Source organism: Monomorium pharaonis, unplaced genomic scaffold (assembly GCF_013373865.1).
Source record: "Monomorium pharaonis isolate MP-MQ-018 unplaced genomic scaffold, ASM1337386v2 scaffold_147, whole genome shotgun sequence".
Lineage (NCBI taxonomy): Eukaryota > Metazoa > Arthropoda > Insecta > Hymenoptera > Formicidae > Monomorium > Monomorium pharaonis.
The window spans coordinates 5,137-29,294 of NW_023415414.1; the positions used below are offsets into that span (position 1 = coordinate 5,137).

The 24,158-nt window shown below is 52.4% G+C and overlaps 2 protein-coding genes across 3 annotated transcripts; both read right to left on the reverse strand.

The window, feature by feature from the left end:
* Window positions 1-275: 275 nt before the first annotated feature.
* Window positions 276-10,270, reverse strand: LOC118648052. Of its 2 annotated transcripts, none has more exons than XM_036294254.1 (2): window positions 10,238-10,270; window positions 276-2,147 (listed from the first exon to the last, which is right to left on the reverse strand). In XM_036294254.1, the coding sequence occupies exon 2, from the start codon at window positions 2,022-2,024 to the stop codon at window positions 903-905; it is 1,122 nt and encodes a 373-aa protein (XP_036150147.1). In that variant the 5' UTR covers window positions 2,025-2,147; window positions 10,238-10,270; the 3' UTR covers window positions 276-902. The 2 variants fall into 2 exon arrangements, with proteins under 2 accessions (XP_036150147.1, XP_036150146.1); XM_036294253.1 differs by having other exon boundaries at window positions 10,223-10,265.
* On the reverse strand, window positions 6,400-9,072 carry LOC118648051 (homeotic protein female sterile-like). The gene has a single exon (XM_036294252.1). It carries the CDS (start codon window positions 9,070-9,072, stop codon window positions 6,400-6,402), a length of 2,673 nt encoding a protein of 890 aa, XP_036150145.1.
* Window positions 10,271-24,158: the final 13,888 nt, after the last annotated feature.

A 24,158-nucleotide genomic window follows, 5' to 3' on the forward strand; every position in this document is an offset into this window, starting at 1 on the left:
CATCCCGTGACGCCACCGCCCCCGCCACCGGAAGCGGCGCGTCTTCGATGAGGAGGGGGGCCAAAGAGCAAGGCACGGGGCCCGCCCCTCACAAGGAGGCGCGTAAGCCCAGGCGCCAGTCGCTCCGCCCCCCCCTCCACCGTCCCTCCGAGCGCGGACTCTCGCTCACACCGCGAGGGCCCCGCCCCACCATCCGCTCAGGAGGGGGAGAAACGAGAGAGGGCCGCGAGCGGCCCGTCCCGATAGCCCCCCCCCCGGGCCATCCCCCAATCCAGCGCGCCGGTCCCGGGGGTCCCAGAAAGGGACCCGGAACCGGCGCGCCACCACCAACACCGGCCTACGGGCGCGGAGGGGGCCACTTGACCCCGCTCCCGCGCACCCGCCGGGAAAGAGCGAGGGAGCCACGCCCACGAGTGACGCCGCATCCCTCGCCCCCCCACACTCGTCTCGCCAGGATCGCGACACTGCTCGCGATCCCGGCGAGCACCTCCAACAACGCGGGTCCCGCGGGGCCCTCATCCAGCCCCGCGGAAGCCCCATGTCCCGCCCTGTCCGCCCGCTTCCGGGCCCTCCCGTACAGGGGAGGGGGACAAGTCCCCCCCACCCACGCCCCGCGCGAGCCAGCCCCGCCTGCTCGCCGGGCCGCCGGGGGGGGAGGGGGGCAAACCCCCCACCCCCGACGGCCCTCTTCCTCTCTCGGAATTTCCGCCTCGCCGCCACTGCCCTTACACGGCCGTCCTCCCGACCGCCGGGCGGGGCAGCTCGCCGACCCCAACTTGTGGTCGGCGACCCCCCCGGAACCGGCGCAGACTGGGCACCTAAGTGCCCCACTGCACCCCCTCGCCACGTGACCCGGAGCCCCGCACCGATAGCATAAATTGCCACGATACGGGCCCCGACAGTCACGCCCAATGTGGCCCCGGACCAGGCACCGGAAGCACATGACTGCCCTCCCGGCGCCCGACCCGGGGCCACCCCTCTCGCTCGGAGGTTGGGGGGAACAAGGCCGTGCGTTTTGGCCAGTGTCCCCCCCCGCCCCCCGACGTCCCTAAAGCGGGATCCCTCTCGTCGACCGCGCGCCGGCCGCCCGGACAGTCGGGGCCGACCGAACGGTCCACGCACCCGACCGGGTCCGTGCCGACGCAGCGGTCCACTACCTTAACCCCAGGGGGCGGATCCCACACTACGGGATCAGTCCCCCTGGAGACCCTCTTTCCGGGCATGGGACGCCCCGGCCCAACTCGCCGGTTAACGACGTCCACATGCCCAGAGCCGGTGCCCCGGCTCACTCTCTCGGGGCTCCGGGTCAGAAGACCCTCCAACCGGGACCGGAGCCCTTGCCCGACAGCCTCCCGCAGACCCCGAGCAACCTCACCATTAAGGGCCTCGCGCAGGTCCCGGACCTCCCTCTCATGGGACTCGCGCAGGCCCCTGATCTCCTCCTCGAGATCCCGACACCTTTCAAGGAGGGCCTCACGCTTCTCCTTGAAGTGCTCGGCCCTCCCCTCTCGGTCCCAGACTAGGCGAGCGATGAGGTCCACCATGACCGCATCGCTCCCCCCATCTGCCCGCCACCTGAGGAAGACCTCGTCCCACGCCTGGACGAGGCCGTCCCAATCGCGAGAGCGCGCGTCCCGCACCAGGGCCGCACGCACCACCCCCTCGACGACGTTATCCCCGTCGCCGGACCAGAGCCTCTTCCACGAGGCTCCGGACACCCCCACTAACGCAAGATGCCCGCCGCTCGATGACGACGCGGGGGGGGCCGGGACTATACCCCCCTGCGCGCCGGGCCCTGGGGCTCCGAGTACCCCTGGGCCGGTAACATCCTTCTTCTTTTTGGGCATCTTCCATAAATTTGGTTTGTTGACAGTGTGTCCTTCACCGGGTTTTACAGAGTTTTCCTTCTCTCCCTCCCGTACACGTACAGCCGAGGCCGTACGGTGCGCTCTTAGACCCCCGACGGCCCGCGGCCCGTCTCCCAAGCGGACAAGTCCACCCGGGATCAAGGCCACAAGGACCATCAGGGGAGCCCTCTCACCACGACAAGGTGGCGCACCGCGAGAGGGAACCTAACCTAACCTAACCTAACCTAACCTAACCTAACCTAACCTAACCTAACCTAACCTAACCTAACCTAACCTAACCTTTTTTTTTTTTTTTTTTTTTTTTTTTTTTTTTTTTTTTTTGACGGAGTGGAAATCCTCATGGATCCCCGGGCCTCCGGGAATAACCCGGGGTATGTCGGACTCCCGCCCCCTCGGATGCGAATCGGACCTGTGCGGTCTCGCACCCTCGGAGTGCAACGGGCAGGCCTACCGACTAAAACCACTCCGGATGGCCGTCTGGGCGTTTTATCGAGCTCCCCGGGAACCGCTGTAGCATTACTTCCGGGGAGCCCGCGCCTTATGGGTCCGGCGACCCTTCCTCCCGTGGAGGGACGGGAAGGGGACAAAACCCCCTCCCGCCCCTCCCCAACCCGAGGGGGGCCATCTACCCCCCGAGTCTACCTCCCGCCGGGGTCGGTCAGCCGAACGGGGATCCCGGTCCCCGCCCCGAACTTGTCGCGAAGGCCGCCTACCCCGACTGCGCACCCCTCCCTCCGCTCCCCGACGTGGGGGAGAGATTCAGAGGGGGGGGCGCGCAGCATCATGCCTCTCGCCCGGTTCCAACACCCCGGTACCGGGCGGAGGGGGGCGGGCAAACGGGCGGCATCACACGACGCGCTCGCCCGTCCACCCGCCTACACACCCCGGCCAGCGTCGGGCTCCAACAACGCGGGCCGGGGGAGGGCGAGGCGGCGCCGCCGTCGTCGACGCTATCGACGCAGCGCCGCCCCGCCCGTTCCGCCTCTCAACGTCACCGCTCCCATCAACCGGAGCGGCGCGTCCTCAGCGGGGAAAGGAGGGGGGGGGCCACCAGGCCCGCCCCTCCCAAAGAAGGCACGCGGGCCCAGGCGCCCGACACCCCACTCCTCCCCCCGCCGACCATCCCAAGTAAGGGCCCTCGCTCCAGCGAGAGCCCCCCCGGCTATCCGATCGACGGCGGGGAGGCAAACGATGGAGGAAGCCCGACGCTAGTTGCGTCCGGTCGTCCCCCCCCGCAGCCCCCCCATACCGTCATCCCTCTCCCCTCCGGGTAATCCCCGCATCTCTAAGATGCGCCGGGATCCCCCGGAGACAGCGGCGGCGGCGACCCTCGTCACCGCCCCGCCCATCCGCAGAGGGCGAGGAGGGTGGACTAACCTCCCCCCTCCTTACCCTCTCGTCCGCCTCCCTCCGCTCCATGATCGCGGAGCAGAAGGAGGAGAACGCCCTCCAATTTTCCCGGGAGGCGGTCGCGACCCGCACGACCGCCCCCAGGGAGAGGTCCGACGGGCGAATGGTCTCCACCAACGCCCGCCTCGCCTCGTTGTGCGCGGGACACGCCGACAAGGCGTGCTGCGCCGAGTCGGCCGCGTCCCCGCACTGGTGGCAGCCAGCGCCGCCCTCTTTGCCTATGCGGCACAGGTAGTCCCCGAAGCACCCGTGCCCGGAGACCACCTGCGCCACATGGAAGGTGACCCTTCCCCTCGCCACGTCGACCCACTGATCCAGAAGCGGGCCGACCGCCTCCACAGTTCTGCGGCCGTACCGGAGGTCCCCCGCCAGGAGCCGGCGCTTCCACCGCGCCATCATCTCCCGGCGGGCGGCCTCCCCCGCCTCACCCACGGCCCTCGCGGTCACCTCCCCCCCTCCGCGCAGCCTCGCCGCCCTAAGGGCCCAGTACGCGTCGGCCCTAGCCCGCGCGACCAGGTCCCAGGGCGGGACACACGCGAGGACGGCGCCGGCCGCCACCGCCACCGTACGGTACGACCTGGACAGGCGAACGGCCATCCTGCGCTCGACCGGACGCAGGGGGGCCATCGCCCGGTCCAGGTCGACCCCTCTCCCCTCCCGGGCCCAGATTGGCGCTCCGTAGAGCGCCATGGAGAGGACCACCGACGCGTACAGCCGTCGGGTCCCCCCCCCCGGGCCCCCCACATTGGGGAGCAGCCGCGACAGCGCCGCCGCGGCTTTCCCCAGGCGAGGCGCGAGGCGAGCAAAGTGCTCGCGGTATCGCCCGCGGTCGTCCAACACCAGGCCCAGGTACCGGATGGAGCGGCCGATCTCCACTCGGCCGCCCGCCACCCGGACGAACCCGGGCCTCGCCCTCCCCGGGCCAAAGGCCATCGCCTCGGTCTTATCGACCGAGACGCGAAGGCCCAAGGCCCCGATGCGTCCGACCACGGCGGCCACCGCATCGCCCGCCCGCGCCTCCGCCTCCCATCTTTCTCCCCCAGCCGCCAGGACTAGTGTGTCATCCGCGTAACACACGACCCGGCAACCGGGGGGCAGGGGGACCCTGAGGACGCTGTCGAACGCGAGGATCCACAAGAGCGGCCCTAACACCGACCCCTGCGGGACCCCGCGCGTCACCGGGACCCGGCGAGCCGGCTCGCCGGGCCCCGCCCCCACCAACAGCCACCTATTGGAGAGGTAGCTCCGCACCACCCTACGGAGGTACGGAGGCACCCCCCCCCTCCTCAGTGCCCCCCTGATGTGGCACCAGGGGAGGGAGTTGAAAGCGTTTTTGATGTCTAGGGACACCGCGATCAACCCCCCCCCCCTCCTCCATGCCGCGGGCCACCATCGACTCCACCTCCCCGATGGCGTCGATGGTGGACCTCCCCCGCCTAAAGCCGAACTGGGACTCGTGTAAACCACGAGCCCCGTCGGCCCCCAGGCACCGTAAGATCCGCGAGGCCAATACCCTCTCGAGCACCTTCCCGAGCTCGCCCAAAAGGCAAATCGGGCGGTAACTCGAGGGGTCCCCGGGCGGCCTGCCCTCCTTCGGGAGGAGCACGAGGCGCGCCTCCTTCCACACCCCGGGGAAAACCCCCTCCTCCAGGCAGGCGTCGTAAACCCGGCGGAGAGAGCCCTCCAGCAGGCCGCCCGAGCAGGCGATTACCCGCCCAGGGATACCATCCGGGCCGGGGGCTTTCACCCCCCCACCCCGGAGCCGCCTGATGGCCTCGCGGATCTCATTCGCGGAGACCCTCCACCCTTCGCCGTCCGGGGGGGGCCCTCGTTGGCTCCGCCCAGCCGGCGGCGGCCCGGCTTCCGCCGGATCCGCCGGGAAGAGGGCCTCCACGATTTCCCTCATCGGGTCCCCTTCTCCCCCGGCACGCGGGGGAGGAGGGGCCCCGCTCCCCCGCACCATCTTACCCATGACGATCCGATAGGGTCTCCCCCACGGATCGTCGTCGATGGTGCGGAGGAGCTCCTCCCAGGCCCTATTTTTGGCCGCGGCTATAGCGCGGCCAAGGAGCCTCCTCGCGGCCCTGTACCCATCCCAGGCCTCCTCGACGGTGGCGAGGAGCCCGGGCGACGGGGAGGAGCCCCTTCTCCTCCTGGCTCTCGTCCAGCCTCTCCTGGCCGTAACCGCGGCCCGCCGCAGCCCGGCCAGCTCGTCGGACCACCAGTACACCGACCGCCGGACCTGTCGTCCCACCCTGGGCATCGCGAAGTCGCACGCCCGGGCGAGAAGACCCGACAGGGCACGCGCCCCGCACTCCGCGCGGTCCGCCCCAGGCGGAGGGCCCCCGGCGCCCGACCACGTCCCAGCCTCGAGGAAGCCGCGGAGCCGGTCGCAATCCAGCCTCCCCACGGCCCACCTTTTAAACGGCCCGGGCGCGTCCCGGCGCCGGTCCCGCCATCCCCCCGGGGCCCTTCCCCGGCCCACCGCGATCTCCATCTCTATGTATCGGTGGTCCGACAACGTTTCGACGTCGTCCACGACGCGCCAGTCCCTAACCCAGGGACGCGCAGAGGGGGAGGCCCACGTGAGGTCCACGATAGACTCCCCCCTCCACGCCACGCACGTCGGGACTCCGCCGACGTTGAGCAGGACGAGGCCAAGTTCCGCCGCCCAGTGCTCAACGACCTCCCCCCTGACATCGGTGTGCGGGGAACCCCAAGACGCGGCTTTTGCGTTGAAGTCCCCCGCCACCAGGGTCGGCCGTCCCAGGGAGGCTCTGATGCGAGCCCCCAATTCGTCCAGCTGTTGCTGGACCCGCCGAAGAGGCCAGGAGGGAGGGAGGTACACCGCGACGATGTCCACCTCCCCCCCCCGGGCCCACACATAGGAGGCCCCCTGTCCCCCCATCCCAAAGGAGACGGCAGCACCGCGCGGCCACGTTACCGCTACGGTGCCGCCGTCATTGCGGAGCCAAACGGGGTCCCCCGGCGGGACCCGGTACGGCTCCGCAACCACCCCGACCGCCCCGCCGCGCTCCAGGAGCCGCTGCATAAACAGGTCCTGGGCACGGCGGGCGTGGTTGAGGTTCGCCTGGACGACCCTAAGGCGCATTGTGGACACTCAACGAGGCGTCCTCCGCGCCCTTAGGGTCGTCCCGCGATTCCCTCTGCGGCAGGGCGGCCCCCCGCCCCCCTCCGGCAAGGGGTCCACCTCCATAGGCCCCTCGGTCGCCGCCGCAGCAACAGCGGCAGCGGCCCCGCCCAGTACCGGGCTAGAGCCCCCGGAAGGGGGCCCGCCGCTCCCCGCGTTCCCCGGCGCGGCAGCGCCCGAGCGCGCCTCCCGCGCCGGAGGCAGGCCGCCCCGGACCACCGGGGCGCCGCACTGCGGACCGCCCACTCGGTGACCGCACGGGCGGCCCGCCCTCGCGCACACGGGGCATTTTACGGGCGCCGTACACCCGGCCGCCCGGTGCCCCGCTCCCCCGCAGCGGTAGCAAGTGTCACTCCTGTCCTCCTTGCTACCGCATACGCTCCTGACGTGCCCCCTCTGCAGGCATCTAAAGCACTGCAGAGGGCGCACGCCCAGGAGCTCCGCCCGCACCCGGAACCAGCCCCCCACCACTAGGCGCCCCCCATCGACGGCGGCGATCCGGTTCGCCGCCGCCAAGGGGCATCGCGCCCAGACGGTGAAGAGGCCGCCCGGGGCTCTCCTGGGCTCCCCCAACTTAATGTCCCCGACAGGACACCCCCCTTTGTCGGCCAACGCCCGACTGATTTCGTCGGGCGTGACCGATTCCTCCAGGCCACCCAGCCTAAGTTCGGCCATTTTGACCGGCTGGGTGACCCTAACACCCTTCTTTCCTTCCAACACCTGGCGGAGTTTCTCCGCCAGGCGGTCGGCTCCGTCCTGGCCGTCCCTATTGGGGACTTCCAGGAGCAGAGCCCCTGTCTGCGCCCTTCTGGGCCTGACCTCGGAGACCCCGAGAGACGCCAGGTCTATCTTTGACCTGGCCTCCCTCAGGGTCTCCGCATAGGCCCCATCCTCGCACGTGACGGCGACCGCCCGGGTGGCCGGCGTCCTCCTCGCCTTGCCACCCGACGCGCGTCGCACCGTCACGTCGGCGGCTGCCGCCGGGGGGGCGGAGGGCACCGGAGCCCCCCGCCCATCCCCGGCAGCACCGCCCTTACCCTTACCTTTATCCTTACCCCGCCGGGCAGCACCACCCCGGGCCCCCGAGGGGGCGGCGGAGGCGACGCTCGCATACGAGCGAGTCGCCCCGCCGCCCCCCGGAGGAACCGGGGCGGGGCCCGCGCCGGAGGCCGCCCCGCCCGCGCCCGCCGGCCCAACGGCCGGCGGGCCCGGCGCAGCAGCCCCCGCCGCCGCAGGACCAGAGGTGCCCGCACCCGAGCCCCCGGGTCCCCTGCCCCCCTTTTTCTTCCTCTTCTTTTTTTGGCGACCCTTGCCGCCGCCGTCCCCATCGCCGCCCTCACCCCCGGGAGGAGGAGGAGAAGGGGCCCCAGCCGTCCCGCCGGCGACGGGGAGGGAGGGGCCGCCCAGCGGACCAGCCGCGGACGGCCCACCCCCCCCGACGCCGCCGGACCGGCGGGCCCCCCGACCCGCGGCTGCGGCCACCACCCCGGGTCTCTCGGCCAGCCACTCCCCAAAAATGGCGTCCAGCCGGGCCATGAAGGCCGCTTTGAGGTCCACCCCGGCGAGCAAGCGCCCAATTTGGGCGCTCACGGCCCCCTCGTCCGGGATGCTCCTCTCCCTCCCCCCCAGCGTGGGGAGCACGAGCGGGGGGAGCGCGACCAACCCGCCGCCGCCCCCGCCGCCCGGTCCCCCCCCCGTCCCGCGGGTCCCCTCGCCCAGGACCGGCCCGCCCTCGCCTCTCCCCACCGACCGCGGCGGGGAAGGGGGCGGGTCCATGTCCATCGCCGTGTGTCCCTCGACGCACGGCAGAGAGAGCCGCGTCTCACGAGTCCCCCCGTGCGGGGACGGCGATCCAAACCTAGCGGCCGCCTGTCGCCGCTCCAAGGACGGCAGTTCGGCCGCCCTATCCCGGAGGGCCCGGTTCTCCTCCCTGAGCTGGCCGCTCTCTTTCCGAGCGGCCTCCAACTCTCTCCGGAGAGCGGCCATCTCATCGGCCTCCCTCTCCTCCGGCGGCTTTTGAGCCTGCAGCGACAGCAGCGTAGCACACGCCGCTGCCCTGCAGGTCTCCTCCCTAATTTGCTTCGCGATGCTGCCTTTTAGGCCCTTGGAAATTCCAGTGCACTTAAGCACGGCCTCGACACTCATCGCGATAGCAGCAGCCAGGTCATTGACCGGCGCCCTCCGGTACTCCTCCGCGTACCTTTCCATCATACCGGACCCCTGTTTCCGGAGCTTCTCCGAAAGCCCGGTCATGGGGTCCAGTATGGCCCTTTCTTCCTCTAGGGCCAACTCCTTACGGGAAGCCTCCACCAGGCGCTCCTTGGCCCGAGCCAATTGAGCAAAATCGCCTGTGGTGGCTGGCCTCCCCCTCCCCTTTCCCTTCTCTCCCTCCTTGACGGGGCCACCCCCGCCCACTGATGGCTCACCGCCGCTGTCCAACACAGTGTCCGAAATTTCGGCCACCGTGGAGACCAGCGACGGCGCTGGCGAGACGCCTCCCTCCCTGCCTCCCGCGGCAGTCTCGCCTCTGGCCAACTTTCGTGAGCGGCCCTCATCCGCGTGGGACTCCTCCTCCGACTCGGAGTCACTCGCTAATCCTAATCTGCGCTTATAGCGCTTCCCCTTACCCGACACAAAAGACATTATGAAAAGAAATGTAGAGTATCCCGCTTCCCATCACGGCTCCACCGACCGGGCGTGCCCTCACCCACCCGAGGACCAATAAATTGGCCCCGGGACGGGGCCCCGAGTTCCCCCGGGGGGTCGGCATATGCCTCGGGCCGGGGGAATAACCATCCCCGGCACTGGGCTCCCGCCCCTTACTGACCCGCGGACCGGGGCATCAAGGCCCACGGCATCGCGGGCTTTCAGGGGTCCCGGGCCTCCGACGTCCCGGGCACCGTGATGGGTGGCGCCACCCGGGGGGCCCCACGGACGGATGGGTCCCAGGAGGCTGCGCCTCCTCCAGGGACTTGCCCGCCGTGGCGACCGGCACGCCCCCCCTCCGCGGGGCAATGCCCTCCACGGAGAGGGAGCTCCGCCTACCCGCCGGGACGACTTCGAGGGGACGCAGGAGCCGTCCCGACGGGTTACCCGTCCCACGTCGCCGCCAGGCCCAGACCTCGGGTTACCCCCAAGCGGCCCCGGCGGCCCAATCCCCGGGCCCCGACCTCGGAGTAAGTCCGAGCGGCCCCGGGAACCGTCCCATCCCTTGTCGCCGGGCCCCGACCCCGGAAACGTCCGGGCGGCCCCGGCGACCTCCCCAGTCACATACCCATCCCCGGGGAAAGGAAAGGGAGGCGGAAGAGGGAGGAGAAGGGGCCCCGAAAGGCGGAGCCCCCCCCACACACCCCACCACCGCCACCCCCTCCCCCCCACGCGCCAAAGAGAGGAAGCGGGGTTCTCCAAATGGAGGGCCCCCCCTCTCCGGCGCTCCCCCCCAGGTTCCTTCTCCCTGGGCCCCCCCAAAGGATCGGGACTCCCCGAACCGGGGGGAGGATAGAAATCCTCCCCTAACGGTGCCGGTTCACCGGGGGTTTGAAGTCGGGGGTCCCCATCCCCTACCAGCGATGGGACTTATCCCCTCTAGCGGGGAGCCCTAAGGAGTCGCTGGCCACCTCTTGTGCGGGAACCATCCAGGTCGAAGACCCGGGCGGGCCCCGCACCGTGCGCTCTTAGACCCCCAGCGGCCCGCGGCCCGTCTCCCAAGCGGACAAGTCCGCCCAGGATCGGGGCCCAGAGCCACCGGGAGAGCCCTCTCACCACGACAAGGTGGCGCACAACGAGAGGGAACCTAACCTAACCTAACCTAACCTAACCTAACCTAACCTAACCTAACCTAACCCAACCCAAACCAACCCAACCCAAACCCAAACCAAACCCAAACCCAAACCCAAACCCAAACCCAAACCCAAACCCAAACCCAAACCCAAACCCAAACCCAAACCCAAACCCAAACCCAAACCCAAACCCAAACCCAAACCCAAACCCAAACCCAAACCCAAACCCAAACCCAACCCAAACCCAAACCCAAACCCAAACCCAAACCCAAACCCAAACCCAAACCCAAACCCAAACCCAAACCCAAACCCAAACCCAAACCCAAACCCAAACCCAAACCCAAACCCAAACCCAAACCCAAACCCAACTCGGTTAGAACTGCCAATCAAACCGCAACCACCACATTGAAAATACCCAAAGTCGAGACCTAACTTCAAAGGGGGGGGAGTTAGGTCTCCAAAGGTCAAAGTCGAATCTAAAAAAAAAAAAAAAAGGTTAGGTCTCAAAAAAAAAAAAAAGAGTTAGGTCTGGAAAAGGTTAAATCTCGAAAAACAGCGGAATATTAAAAAAAAAAAAAAAAAAAAAAAAGTTAAATCTCAAAAAGGTTAGGTCTGGAAAAAGGTTAAATCCGGAATATTAAAGTTTTGTCTCGAAAGGTTAGGTCTCAAAAATTTCAAAAAAAAAATTCCAAAAATCGGTCCAAAATTTGTCGTGCCAAAACGCGTTTCTCGACGTTCTGAATCGACTCGTATAGGGTTTTCCAGTACCAATTTTTAGTAACAAAAATCTTTTGTAGGACTTGGAAAAAAATTCAAAAAAAAAATTTCAAGAATTCCAAAAATCGGTCCAAAATTTGTAGTGCCAAAACGCGTTTCTCAACCTTCTGAATCGATTGGTACAGTCGTAACTTGACCGGTTTTTCCAACGAAATGTAAGACAGGACTGAAAAATTTCAAAAAAATTTCAAAAATTCCAAAAATCGGTCCAAAATTTAGGGTGTCAAAACGCGTTTCTCGACGTCTTGAATCGACTGGTATATACTTCCCGAGTACCAATTTTGGGTCCCCGAAAGCCTTTATAGAACTTAGACGATTTTTCAAAAACTTGAAAAATTTAAAAATTTATATCTCCAAAACCGTTCGATCGTTTGTCACGAAATTTTACCTGAAGCTAATAATTACTTGGAACTACAAGATACTAAAGCGGCGTAACTAAGAAAATTCATCTTGTATTTTTTTTTAATTTTTAAATAAATTTTTGACGATTATTTCACTGTAACATCTTAACCGTTGCAGATATAAACTGTAGAGTTAACGAACCTTGTTGTACTCGTCGAGATCTACAACTTTGGTCCTTACCACCAACCCCCTATCTCTCACCGTTTCAAAGTTAAACAAGAAATATTTAAGAATTAATATCTCGGAAACGGCTCGAACGTTTGTAACGAAATTTTACGTGAGGCTAGTACTCACTTGGGACTACAAGATACTAAACCGGCGTAACTAAAGAAATTCATCTTGTAACTTTTTTTTTGTTTCAAACATTTGCTTCGCTATAACTTTTTAACGGTTAGAGATATCGAAACAAATCTTGATGCTACTTATAGATCTCGTCGAGTTCTACAACTTTGGTCCTTACCACCGACCTTCTATCTCTCACCGTTTAGGAGTTATAAGCGATTGAAAATTTGAAAAATCAGTTTTTTGTTAATAAAAAATTAAAAAAAATTATTTGACAACTTTGGACCACAGATTCGTGTATATCTCGACAAAATACACAAGGGAAAATTATATTTGAAAAATCAACTTTCCAGGCACCCTATAACCTAACCTGCACTCGAAAAAAATCAGGCAGTTCCTGTCTCAGTTACGGTTCAGTCACAGTCACTGTCTCAACCACTATTTCGTTCGCTGTTAGTCGTTTTTGTGTCACAGTCACAGTGGCCGTCGTGTTCGACTAACGTTGTTCTATTCGACACTACGCATTTTGCAACAAGTGAGCGCCTTGGCGGATGGACTGGGCGCCAGGGCGAGGGCGTATTTGACTTTATGACAAAGTTCTATAGGGGATGAAATATGCGCGTCGTCAAGGGGAACAACTTTTGTTTGAAACACTTTTCGCTAAAACGCTTGGTTGCGGAGATAGAGCGAAAAAACGTTATATCTCGTAAACCGTTGACTTTACGACAAAGTTTTACAGGGGATGAAATATGCGCCTCGACGAGGAGAACAACTTTTGTTTGAAACACTTTTCGCTGAAACGCTTGGTTGCGGAGATAGAGCAAAAAAACCTTATATCTCGTAAACCGTTGACTTTACGACAAAGTTTTATAGGGGATGAAATATGCGCCTCGACGAGTGGAACAACTTTTGTTTGAAACACTTTTCGCTAAAACGCTTGGTTGCGGAAATAGAGCAAAAAAACCATATATTTCGTAAACCGTTGACTTTACGACAAAGTTTTATGGGGGATGAAATATGCGCCTCGACGAATGGAACAACTTTTGTTTGAAACACTTTTCGCTAAAACGCTTGGTTGCGGAGATAAAGCAAAAAAACGTTATATCTCGTAAACCGTTGACTTTACGACAAAGTTTTATAGGGGATGAAATATGCGGGGCGTCAAAGGGAACAACTTTTGTTTGAAACACTTTTCGCTGAAACGCTTGGTTGCGGAGATAGAGCGAAAAAACGTTATATCTCGTAAACCGTTGACTTTACGACAAAGTTTTATAGGGGATGAAATATGCGCCTCGACGAGTGGAACAACTTTTGTTTGAAACACTTTTTGCTAAAACGCTTGGTTGCGGAAATAGAGCAAAAAAACCATATATTTCGTAAACCGTTGACTTTACGACAAAGTTTTATGGGGGATGAAATATGCGCCTCGACGAATGGAACAACTTTTGTTTGAAACACTGTTCGCTAAAACGCTTGGTTGCGGAGATAAAGCAAAAAAACGTTATATCTCGTAAACCGTTGACTTTACGACAAAGTTTCATAGGAGATGAAATGTGCGCCTCGTAGAGGGGAACAACTTTTGTTTGAAACACTTTTCGCTAAAACGCTTGGTTGCGGAAATAGAGCAAAAAAACCATATATTTCGTAAACCGTTGACTTTACGACAAAGTTTATGGGGGATGAAATATGCGCCTCGACGAATGGAACAACTTTTGTTTGAAACACTTTTCGCTAAAACGCTTGGTTGCGGAGATAAAGCAAAAAAAACGTTATATCTCGTAACCGTTGACTTTACGACAAAGTTTTATAGGGGATGAAATATGCGGGGCGTCAAAGGGAACAACTTTTGTTTGAAACACTTTTCGCTGAAACGCTTGGTTGCGGAGATAGAGCGAAAAAACGTTATATCTCGTAAACCGTTGACTTTACGACAAAGTTTTATAGGGGATGAAATATGCGCCTCGACGAGTGGAACAACTTTTGTTTGAAACACTTTTTGCTAAAACGCTTGGTTGCGGAAATAGAGCAAAAAAACCATATATTTCGTAAACCGTTGACTTTACGACAAAGTTTTATGGGGGATGAAATATGCGCCTCGACGAATGGAACAACTTTTGTTTGAAACACTTTTCGCTAAAACGATTGGTTGCGGAGATAGAGCAAAAAACCTATATTTCGTGAACCGTTGACTTTACGACAAAGTTCTATAAGGGATGAAATATGCGGGGCGCCAAAGGGAACAACTTTTGTTTGAAACACTTTTCGCTAAAACGCTTGGTTGCGGAGATAGAGCAAAAAAACCATATATTTCGTAAACCGTTGACTTTACGACAAAGTTTTATGGGGGATGAAATATGCGCCTCGACGAATGGAACAACTTTTGTTTGAAACACTTTTTCGCTAAAACGCTTGGTTGCGGAGATAGAACAAAAAAACCTTATATTTCGTAAACCGTTGATTTTACGACAAAGTTCCATAAGGGATAAAATATGCGCGGCGTCAAAAGGAACAACTTTTGTTTAAAACACTTTTCGCTAAAACGTTTGGTTCGGGAGATAAAGCGAAAAAACGTTATATCTTGTAAACCGTTGACTTTACGACAAAGTTCCATAGGGGATGAAATATGCGCCACGACGAAAGGAACAACTATTGTTTAAAACACTTTTCGCTAAAACGCTTGGTTGCGGAGATAGAGCGAAAAAACGTTATATCTCGTAAACCGTTGACTTTACGACAAAGTTTTATAGGGGATGAAATATGCGCCTCGACGAGTGGAACAACTTTTGTTTGAAACACTTTTCGCTAAAACGCTTGGTTTCGGAAGATAAAGCGAAAAAACGTTATATCTCGTAAACCGTTGACTTTACGACAAAGTTTCATAGGAAATGAAATGTGCGCCTCGTAAAGGGGAACAACTTTTGTTTGAAACACTTTTCGCTAAAACGCTTGGTTGCGGTGATAGAGCAAAAAAACCTTATATTTCGTGAACCGTTGACTTTACGACAAAGTTCTATAAGGGATGAAATATGCGGGGCGTCAAAGGGAACAACTTTTGTTTGAAACACTTTTCGCTAAAACGCTTGGTTGCGGAGATAGAGCAAAAAAACCATATATTTCGTAAACCGTTGACTTTACGACAAAGTTTTATGGGGGATGAAACATGCGCCTCGACGAATGGAACAACTTTTGTTTGAAACACTTTTCGCTAAAACGCTTGGTTGCGGAGATAGAACGAAAAAAACGTTATATCTCGTAAACCGTTGACTTTACGACAAAGTTCTATAAGGGATGAAATATGCGGGGCGTCAAAGGGAACAACTTTTGTTTGAAACACTTTTTCGGCTGAAACGCTTTGGTTGCGGAGATAGAGCGAAAAAAAACGTATATCTCGTAAACCGTTGACTTTACGACAAAAGTTTATAGGGGATGAATATGCGCCTCGACGAGTGGAAACAACTTTTGTTTGAAACACTTTTGGCTAAAACGCTTGGTTGCGGAAATAGAGCAAAAAAACCATATATTTCGTAACCGTTGACTTTACGACAAAGTTTATTATGGGGGATGAAATATGCGCCTCGACGAATGGAACAACTTTTGTTTGAAACACGTTTTGCTAAAAACGCTTGGTTGCGGAGATAGAACAAAAAAAACCTTATATTTCGTAAACCGTTGAGTTTTACGACAAAGTTCCATAGGGATAAAATATGCGCGGCGTCAAAAGGAACAACTTTTGTTTAAAACACTTTTCGCTAAAACGTTTGGTTCGGGAGATAAAGCGAAAAAAACGTTATATCTTGTAAACCGTTGACTTTACGACAAAGTTCCATAGGGGATGAAATATGCGCCACGACGAAAGGAACAACTATTGTTTAAAACACTTTTCGCTAAAACCTTGGTTGCGGAGATAGAGCGAAAAAACGTTATATCTCGTAAACCGTTAACTTTACGACAAAGTTTTATAGGGGATGAAATATGCGCCTTGACGAGTGGAACAACTTTTGTTTGAAACACTTTTCGCTAAAACGCTTGGTTCGGAAGATAAAGCGAAAAAACGTTATATCTCGTAAACCGTTGACTTTACGACAAAGTTCCATAGGGGATGAAATATGCGCCACGACGAAAGGAACAACTTTTATTTGAAACACTTTTCGCTAAAACGCTTTGTTGCGGAGATAGAGCAAAAAAACCTTATATTTCGTAAACCGTTGACTTTACGACAAAGTTCCATAAGGGATGAAATATGCGCCTCGTCAAGCGGAACAACTTTTGTTTGAAACACTTTTCGCTAAAACGCTTGGTTGCGGAGATAAAGCGAAAAAAACGTTATATCTCGTAAACCGTTGACTTTACGACAAAGTTTTACAGGGGATGAAATATGCGCCTCGACGAGGAGAACAACTTTTGTTTGAAACACTTTTCGCTGAAACGCTTGGTTGCGGAGATAGAGCGAAAAAACGTTATATCTCGTAAACCGTTGACTTTACGACAAAGTTTTATAGGGGATGAAATATGCGCCTCAACGAGTGGAACAACTTTTGTTTGAAACACTTTTCGCTAAAACGCTTGGTTGCGGAGATAGAGCAAAAAACCATATATTTCGTAAACCGTTGACTTTACGACAAAGTTCCATAGAGGATGAAATATGCGCCACGACGAAAGGAACAATTTTTGTTTGAAACACATTTCGCTAAAACGCTTTGTTGCAGAGATAGAGCAAAAAAACCTTATATTTCGTAAACCGTTGACTTTACGACAAAGTTCCATAAGGGATGAAATATGCGCCTCGTCAAGCGGAACAACTTTTGTTTGAAACACTTTTCGCTAAAACGCTTGGTTGCGGAGATAGAGCAAAAAAACCATATATTTCGTAAACCGTTGACTTTACGACAAAGTTTTATGGGGGATGAAATATGCGCCTCGACGAGTGGAACAACTTTTGTTTGAAACACTTTTCGCTAAAACGCTTGGTTGCGGTGATAGAGCAAAAAAACCTTATATTTCGTGAACCGTTGACTTTACGACAAAGTTCTATAAGGGATGAAATATGCGGGGCGTCAAGGGGAACAACTTTTGTTTGAAACACTTTTCGCTAAAACGCTTGGTTGCGGAGATAGAGCAAAAAAACCATATATTTCGTAAACCGTTGACTTTACGACAAAGTTTTATGGGGGATGAAACATGCGCCTCGACGAATGGAACAACTTTTGTTTGAAACACTTTTCGCTAAAACGCTTGGTTGCGGAGATAGAACGAAAAAACGTTATATCTCGTAAACCGTTGACTTTACGACAATGTTCCATAAGGGATGAAATATGCGCGGCGTCAAAGGGAACAACTTTTGTTTGAAACACTTTTCGCTAAAACGTTTGGTTCGGGAGATAAAGCGAAAAAACGTTATATCTTGTAAACCGTTGACTTTACGACAAAGTTCCATAGGGGATGAAATATGCGCCACGACGAAAGGAACAACTTTTGTTTAAAACACTTTTCGCTAAAACGTTTGGTTGCGGAGATAGAGCGAAAAAACGTTATATTTCGTAAACCGTTAACTTTACGACAAAGTTTTATAAGGGATGAAATATGCGCCTCGACGAGGAAAACAACTTTTGTTTGAAACACTTTTCGCTGAAACGCTTGGTTGCGGAGATAGAGCGAAAAAACGTTATATCTCGTAAACCGTTGACTTTACGACAAAGTTTTATAGGGGATGAAATATGCGCCTCGACGAGTGGAACAACTTTTGTTTGAAACACTTTTCGCTAAAACGCTTGGTTGCGGAGATAGAGCGAAAAAAACGTTATATCTCGTAAACCGTTGACTTTACGACAAAGTTTTATAGGGGATGAAATATGCGCCTCGACGAGTGGAACAACTTTTGTTTGAAACACTTTTGCTAAAACGCTTGGTTGCGGAAATAGAGCAAAAAAACCATATATTTCGTAAACCGTTGACTTTACGACAAAGTTTTATGGGGGATGAAATATGCGCCTCGACGAATGGAACAACTTTTGTTTGAAACACTGTTCGCTAAAACGCTTGGTTGCGGAGATAAAGCAAAAAAACGTTATATCTCGTAAACCGTTGACTTTACGACAAAGTTTCATAGGAGATGAAATGTGCGCCTCGTAGAGGGGAACAACTTTTGTTTGAAACACTTTTCGCTAAAACGATTGGTTGCGGAGATAGAGCAAAAAAACCTAATATTTCGTGAACCGTTGACTTTACGACAAAGTTCTATAAGGGATGAAATATGCGGGGCGCCAAAGGGAACAACTTTTGTTTGAAACACTTTTCGCTAAAACGCTTGGTTGCGGAGATAGAGCAAAAAAAACCATATATTTCGTAAACCGTTGACTTTACGACAAAGTTTTATGGGGGATGAAATATGCGCCTCGACGAATGGAACAACTTTTGTTTGAAACACTTTTCGCTAAAACGCTTGGTTGCGGAGATAGAACAAAAAAACCTTATATTTCGTAAACCGTTGATTTTACGACAAAGTTCCATAAGGGATAAAATATGCGCGGCGTCAAAAGGAACAACTTTTGTTTAAAACACTTTTCGCTAAAACGTTTGGTTCGGGAGATAAAGCGAAAAAACGTTATATCTTGTAAACCGTTGACTTTACGACAAAGTTCCATAGGGGATGAAATATGCGCCACGACGAAAGGAACAACTATTGTTTAAAACACTTTTCGCTAAAACGCTTGGTTGCGGAGATAGAGCGAAAAAACGTTATATCTCGTAAACCGTTGACTTTACGACAAAGTTTTATAGGGGATGAAATATGCGCCTCGACGAGTGGAACAACTTTTGTTTGAAACACTTTTCGCTAAAACGCTTGGTTCGGAAGATAAAGCGAAAAAACGTTATATCTCGTAAACCGTTGACTTTACGACAAAGTTTCATAGGAAATGAAATGTGCGCCTCGTAAAGGGGAACAACTTTTGTTTGAAACACTTTTCGCTAAAACGCTTGGTTGCGGTGATAGAGCAAAAAAACCTTATATCTCGTAAACCGTTGACTTTACGACAAAGTTTTATAGGGGATGAAATATGCGCCTCGACGAGTGGAACAACTTTTGTTTGAAACACTTTTCGCTAAAACGCTTGGTTGCGGAAATAGAGCAAAAAAACCATATATTTCGTAAACCGTTGACTTTACGACAAAGTTTTATGGGGGATGAAATATGCGCCTCGACGAATGGAACAACTTTTGTTTGAAACACTTTTCGCTAAAACGCTTGGTTGCGGAGATAAAGCAAAAAAACGTTATATCTCGTAAACCGTTGACTTTACGACAAAGTTTTATAGGGGATGAAATATGCGGGGCGTCAAAGGGAACAACTTTTGTTTGAAACACTTTTCGCTGAAACGCTTGGTTGCGGAGATAGAGCGAAAAAACGTTATATCTCGTAAACCGTTGACTTTACGACAAAGTTTTATAGGGGATGAAATATGCGCCTCGACGAGTGGAACAACTTTTGTTTAAAACACTTTTTGCTAAAACGCTTGGTTGCGGAAATAGAGCAAAAAAACCATATATTTCGTAAACCGTTGACTTTACGACAAAGTTTTATGGGGGATGAAATATGCGCCTCGACGAATGGAACAACTTTTGTTTGAAACACTTTTCGCTAAAACGCTTGGTTGCGGAGATAGAACAAAAAAACCTTATATTTCGTAAACCGTTGATTTTACGACAAAGTTCCATAAGGGATAAAATATGCGCGGCGTCAAAAGGAACAACTTTTGTTTAAAACACTTTTCGCTAAAACGTTTGGTTCGGGAGATAAAGCGAAAAAACGTTATATCTTGTAAACCGTTGACTTTACGACAAAGTTCCATAGGGGATGAAATATGCGCCACGACGAAAGGAACAACTATTGTTTAAAACACTTTTCGCTAAAACGCTTGGTTGCGGAGATAGAGCGAAAAAACGTTATATCTCGTAAACCGTTGACTTTACGACAAAGTTTTATAGGGGATGAAATATGCGCCTCGACGAGTGGAACAACTTTTGTTTGAAACACTTTTCGCTAAAACGCTTGGTTCGGAAGATAAAGCGAAAAAACGTTATATCTCGTAAACCGTTGACTTTACGACAAAGTTTCATAGGAAATGAAATGTGCGCCTCGTAAAGGGGAACAACTTTTGTTTGAAACACTTTTCGCTAAAACGCTTGGTTGCGGTGATAGAGCAAAAAAACCTTATATTTCGTGAACCGTTGACTTTACGACAAAGTTCTATAAGGGATGAAATATGCGGGGCGTCAAAGGGAACAACTTTTGTTTGAAACACTTTTCGCTAAAACGCTTGGTTGCGGAGATAGAGCAAAAAAACCATATATTTCGTAAACCGTTGACTTTACGACAAAGTTTTATGGGGGATGAAACATGCGCCTCGACGAATGGAACAACTTTTGTTTGAAACACTTTTCGCTAAAACGCTTGGTTGCGGAGATAGAACGAAAAAACGTTATATCTCGTAAACCGTTGACTTTACGACAAAGTTCTATAAGGGATGAAATATGCGGGGCGCCAAAGGGAACAACTTTTGTTTGAAACACTTTTCGCTAAAACGCTTGGTTGCGGAGATAGAGCAAAAAAACCATATATTTCGTAAACCGTTGACTTTACGACAAAGTTTTATGGGGGATGAAATATGCGCCTCGACGAATGGAACAACTTTTGTTTGAAACACTTTTCGCTAAAACGCTTGGTTGCGGAGATAGAGCAAAAAAACCTTATATTTCGTAAACCGTTGACTTTACGACAAAGTTCCATAAGGGATGAAATATGCGCGGCGTCAAAGGGAACAACTTTTGTTTGAAACACTTTTCGCTAAAACGTTTGGTTCGGGAGATAAAGCGAAAAAACGTTATATCTTGTAAACCGTTGACTTTACGACAAAGTTCCATAGGGGATGAAATATGCGCCACGACGAAAGGAACAACTATTGTTTAAAACACTTTTCGCTAAAACGCTTGGTTGCGGAGATAGAGCGAAAAAACGTTATATTTCGTAAACCGTTAACTTTACGACAAAGTTTTATAGGGGATGAAATATGCGCCTTGACGAGTGGAACAACTTTTGTTTGAAACACTTTTCGCTAAAACGCTTGGTTCGGAAGATAAAGCGAAAAAACGTTATATCTCGTAAACCGTTGACTTTACGACAAAGTTCCATAGGGGATGAAATATGCGCCACGACGAAAGGAACAACTTTTATTTGAAACACTTTTCGCTAAAACGCTTTGTTGCGGAGATAGAGCAAAAAAACCTTATATTTCGTAAACCGTTGACTTTACGACAAAGTTCCATAAGGGATGAAATATGCGCCCCGTCAAGCGGAACAACTTTTGTTTGAAACACTTTTCGCTAAAACGCTTGGTTGCGGAGATAAAGCGAAAAAACGTTATATCTCGTAAACCGTTGACTTTACGACAAAGTTTTACAGGGGATGAAATATGCGCCTCGACGAGGAGAACAACTTTTGTTTGAAACACTTTTCGCTGAAACGCTTGGTTGCGGAGATAGAGCGAAAAAACGTTATATCTCGTAAACCGTTGACTTTACGACAAAGTTTTATAGGGGATGAAATATGCGCCTCAACGAGTGGAACAACTTTTGTTTGAAACACTTTTCGCTAAAACGCTTGGTTGCGGAGATAGAGCAAAAAACCATATATTTCGTAAACCGTTGACTTTACGACAAAGTTCCATAGAGGATGAAATATGCGCCACGACGAAAGGAACAATTTTTGTTTGAAACACATTTCGCTAAAACGCTTTGTTGCAGAGATAGAGCAAAAAAACCTTATATTTCGTAAACCGTTGACTTTACGACAAAGTTCCATAAGGGATGAAATATGCGCCTCGTCAAGCGGAACAACTTTTGTTTGAAACACTTTTCGCTAAAACGCTTGGTTGCGGAGATAGAGCAAAAAAACCATATATTTCGTAAACCGTTGACTTTACGACAAAGTTTTATGGGGGATGAAATATGCGCCTCGACGAGTGGAACAACTTTTGTTTGAAACACTTTTCGCTAAAACGCTTGGTTGCGGTGATAGAGCAAAAAAACCTTATATTTCGTGAACCGTTGACTTTACGACAAAGTTCTATAAGGGATGAAATATGCGGGGCGTCATAGGGAACAACTTTTGTTTGAAACACTTTTCGCTAAAACGCTTGGTTGCGGAGATAGAGCAAAAAAACCATATATTTCGTAAACCGTTGACTTTACGACAAAGTTTTATGGGGGATGAAACATGCGCCTCGACGAATGGAACAACTTTTGTTTGAAACACTTTTCGCTAAAACGCTTGGTTGCGGAGATAGAACGAAAAAACGTTATATCTCGTAAACCGTTGACTTTACGACAATGTTCCATAAGGGATGAAATATGCGCGGCGTCAAAGGGAACAACTTTTGTTTGAAACACTTTTCGCTAAAACGTTTGGTTCGGGAGATAAAGCGAAAAAACGTTATATCTTGTAAACCGTTGACTTTACGACAAAGTTCCATAGGGGATGAAATATGCGCCACGACGAAAGGAACAACTTTTGTTTAAAACACTTTTCGCTAAAACGTTTGGTTGCGGAGATAGAGCGAAAAAACGTTATATTTCGTAAACCGTTAACTTTACGACAAAGTTTTATAAGGGATGAAATATGCGCCTCGACGAGGAAAACAACTTTTGTTTGAAACACTTTTCGCTGAAACGCTTGGTTGCGGAGATAGAGCGAAAAAACGTTATATCTCGTAAACCGTTGACTTTACGACAAAGTTTTATAGGGGATGAAATATGCGCCTCGACGAGTGGAACAACTTTTGTTTGAAACACTTTTCGCTAAAACGCTTGGTTGCGGAAATAGAGCAAAAAAACCATATATTTCGTAAACCGTTGACTTTACGACAAAGTTTTATGGGGGATGAAATATGCGCCTCGACAAATGGAACAACTTTTGTTTGAAACACTTTTCGCTAAAACGCTTGGTTGCGGAGATAAAGCAAAAAAACGTTATATCTCGTAAACCGTTGACTTTACGACAAAGTTTTATAGGGGATGAAATATGCGGGGCGTCAAAGGGAACAACTTTTGTTTGAAACACTTTTCGCTGAAACGCTTGGTTGCGGAGATAGAGCGAAAAAACGTTATATCTCGTAAACCGTTGACTTTACGACAAAGTTTTATAGGGGATGAAATATGCGCCTCGACGAGTGGAACAACTTTTGTTTGAAACACTTTTTGCTAAAACGCTTGGTTGCGGAAATAGAGCAAAAAAACCATATATTTCGTAAACCGTTGACTTTACGACAAAGTTTTATGGGGGATGAAATATGCGCCTCGACGAATGGAACAACTTTTGTTTGAAACACTGTTCGCTAAAACGCTTGGTTGCGGAGATAAAGCAAAAAAACGTTATATCTCGTAAACCGTTGACTTTACGACAAAGTTTCATAGGAGATGAAATGTGCGCCTCGTAGAGGGGAACAACTTTTGTTTGAAACACTTTTCGCTAAAACGATTGGTTGCGGAGATAGAGCAAAAAAACCTAATATTTCGTGAACCGTTGACTTTACGACAAAGTTCTATAAAGGATGAAATATGCGGGGCGCCAAAGGGAACAACTTTTGTTTGAAACACTTTTCGCTAAAACGCTTGGTTGCGGAGATAGAGCAAAAAAACCATATATTTCGTAAACCGTTGACTTTACGACAAAGTTTTATGGGGGATGAAATATGCGCCTCGACGAATGGAACAACTTTTGTTTGAAACACTTTTCGCTAAAACGCTTGGTTGCGGAGATAGAGCAAAAAAACCTTATATTTCGTAAACCGTTGATTTTACGACAAAGTTCCATAAGAGATGAAATATGCGCGGCGTCAAAAGGAACAACTTTTGTTTAAAACACTTTTCGCTAAAACGTTTGGTTCGGGAGATAAAGCGAAAAAACGTTATATCTTGTAAACCGTTGACTTTACGACAAAGTTCCATAGGGGATGAAATATGCGCCACGACGAAAGGAACAACTATTGTTTAAAACACTTTTCGCTAAAACGCTTGGTTGCGGAGATAGAGCGAAAAAACGTTATATTTCGTAAACCGTTAACTTTACGACAAAGTTTTATAGGGGATGAAATATGCGCCTCGACGAGTGGAACAACTTTTGTTTGAAACACTTTTCGCTAAAACGCTTGGTTCGGAAGATAAAGCGAAAAAACGTTATATCTCGTAAACCGTTGACTTTACGACAAAGTTTCATAGGAAATGAAATGTGCGCCTCGTAAAGGGGAACAACTTTTGTTTGAAACACTTTTCGCTAAAACGCTTGGTTGCGGTGATAGAGCAAAAAAACCTTATATCTCGTAAACCGTTGACTTTACGACAAAGTTTTATAGGGGATGAAATATGCGCCTCGACGAGTGGAACAACTTTTGTTTGAAACACTTTTCGCTAAAACGCTTGGTTGCGGAAATAGAGCAA

What these genes read in the sequence shown, in the direction of transcription:
- LOC118648051 (XM_036294252.1), bottom strand. Translation starts at nt 9,072, where the DNA reads ATGTCTTTTGTGTCGGGTAAGGGGAAGCGCTATAAGCGCAGATTAGGA.
- LOC118648052 (XM_036294254.1), bottom strand. Translation starts at nt 2,024, where the DNA reads ATGGTCCTTGTGGCCTTGATCCCGGGTGGACTTGTCCGCTTGGGAGAC.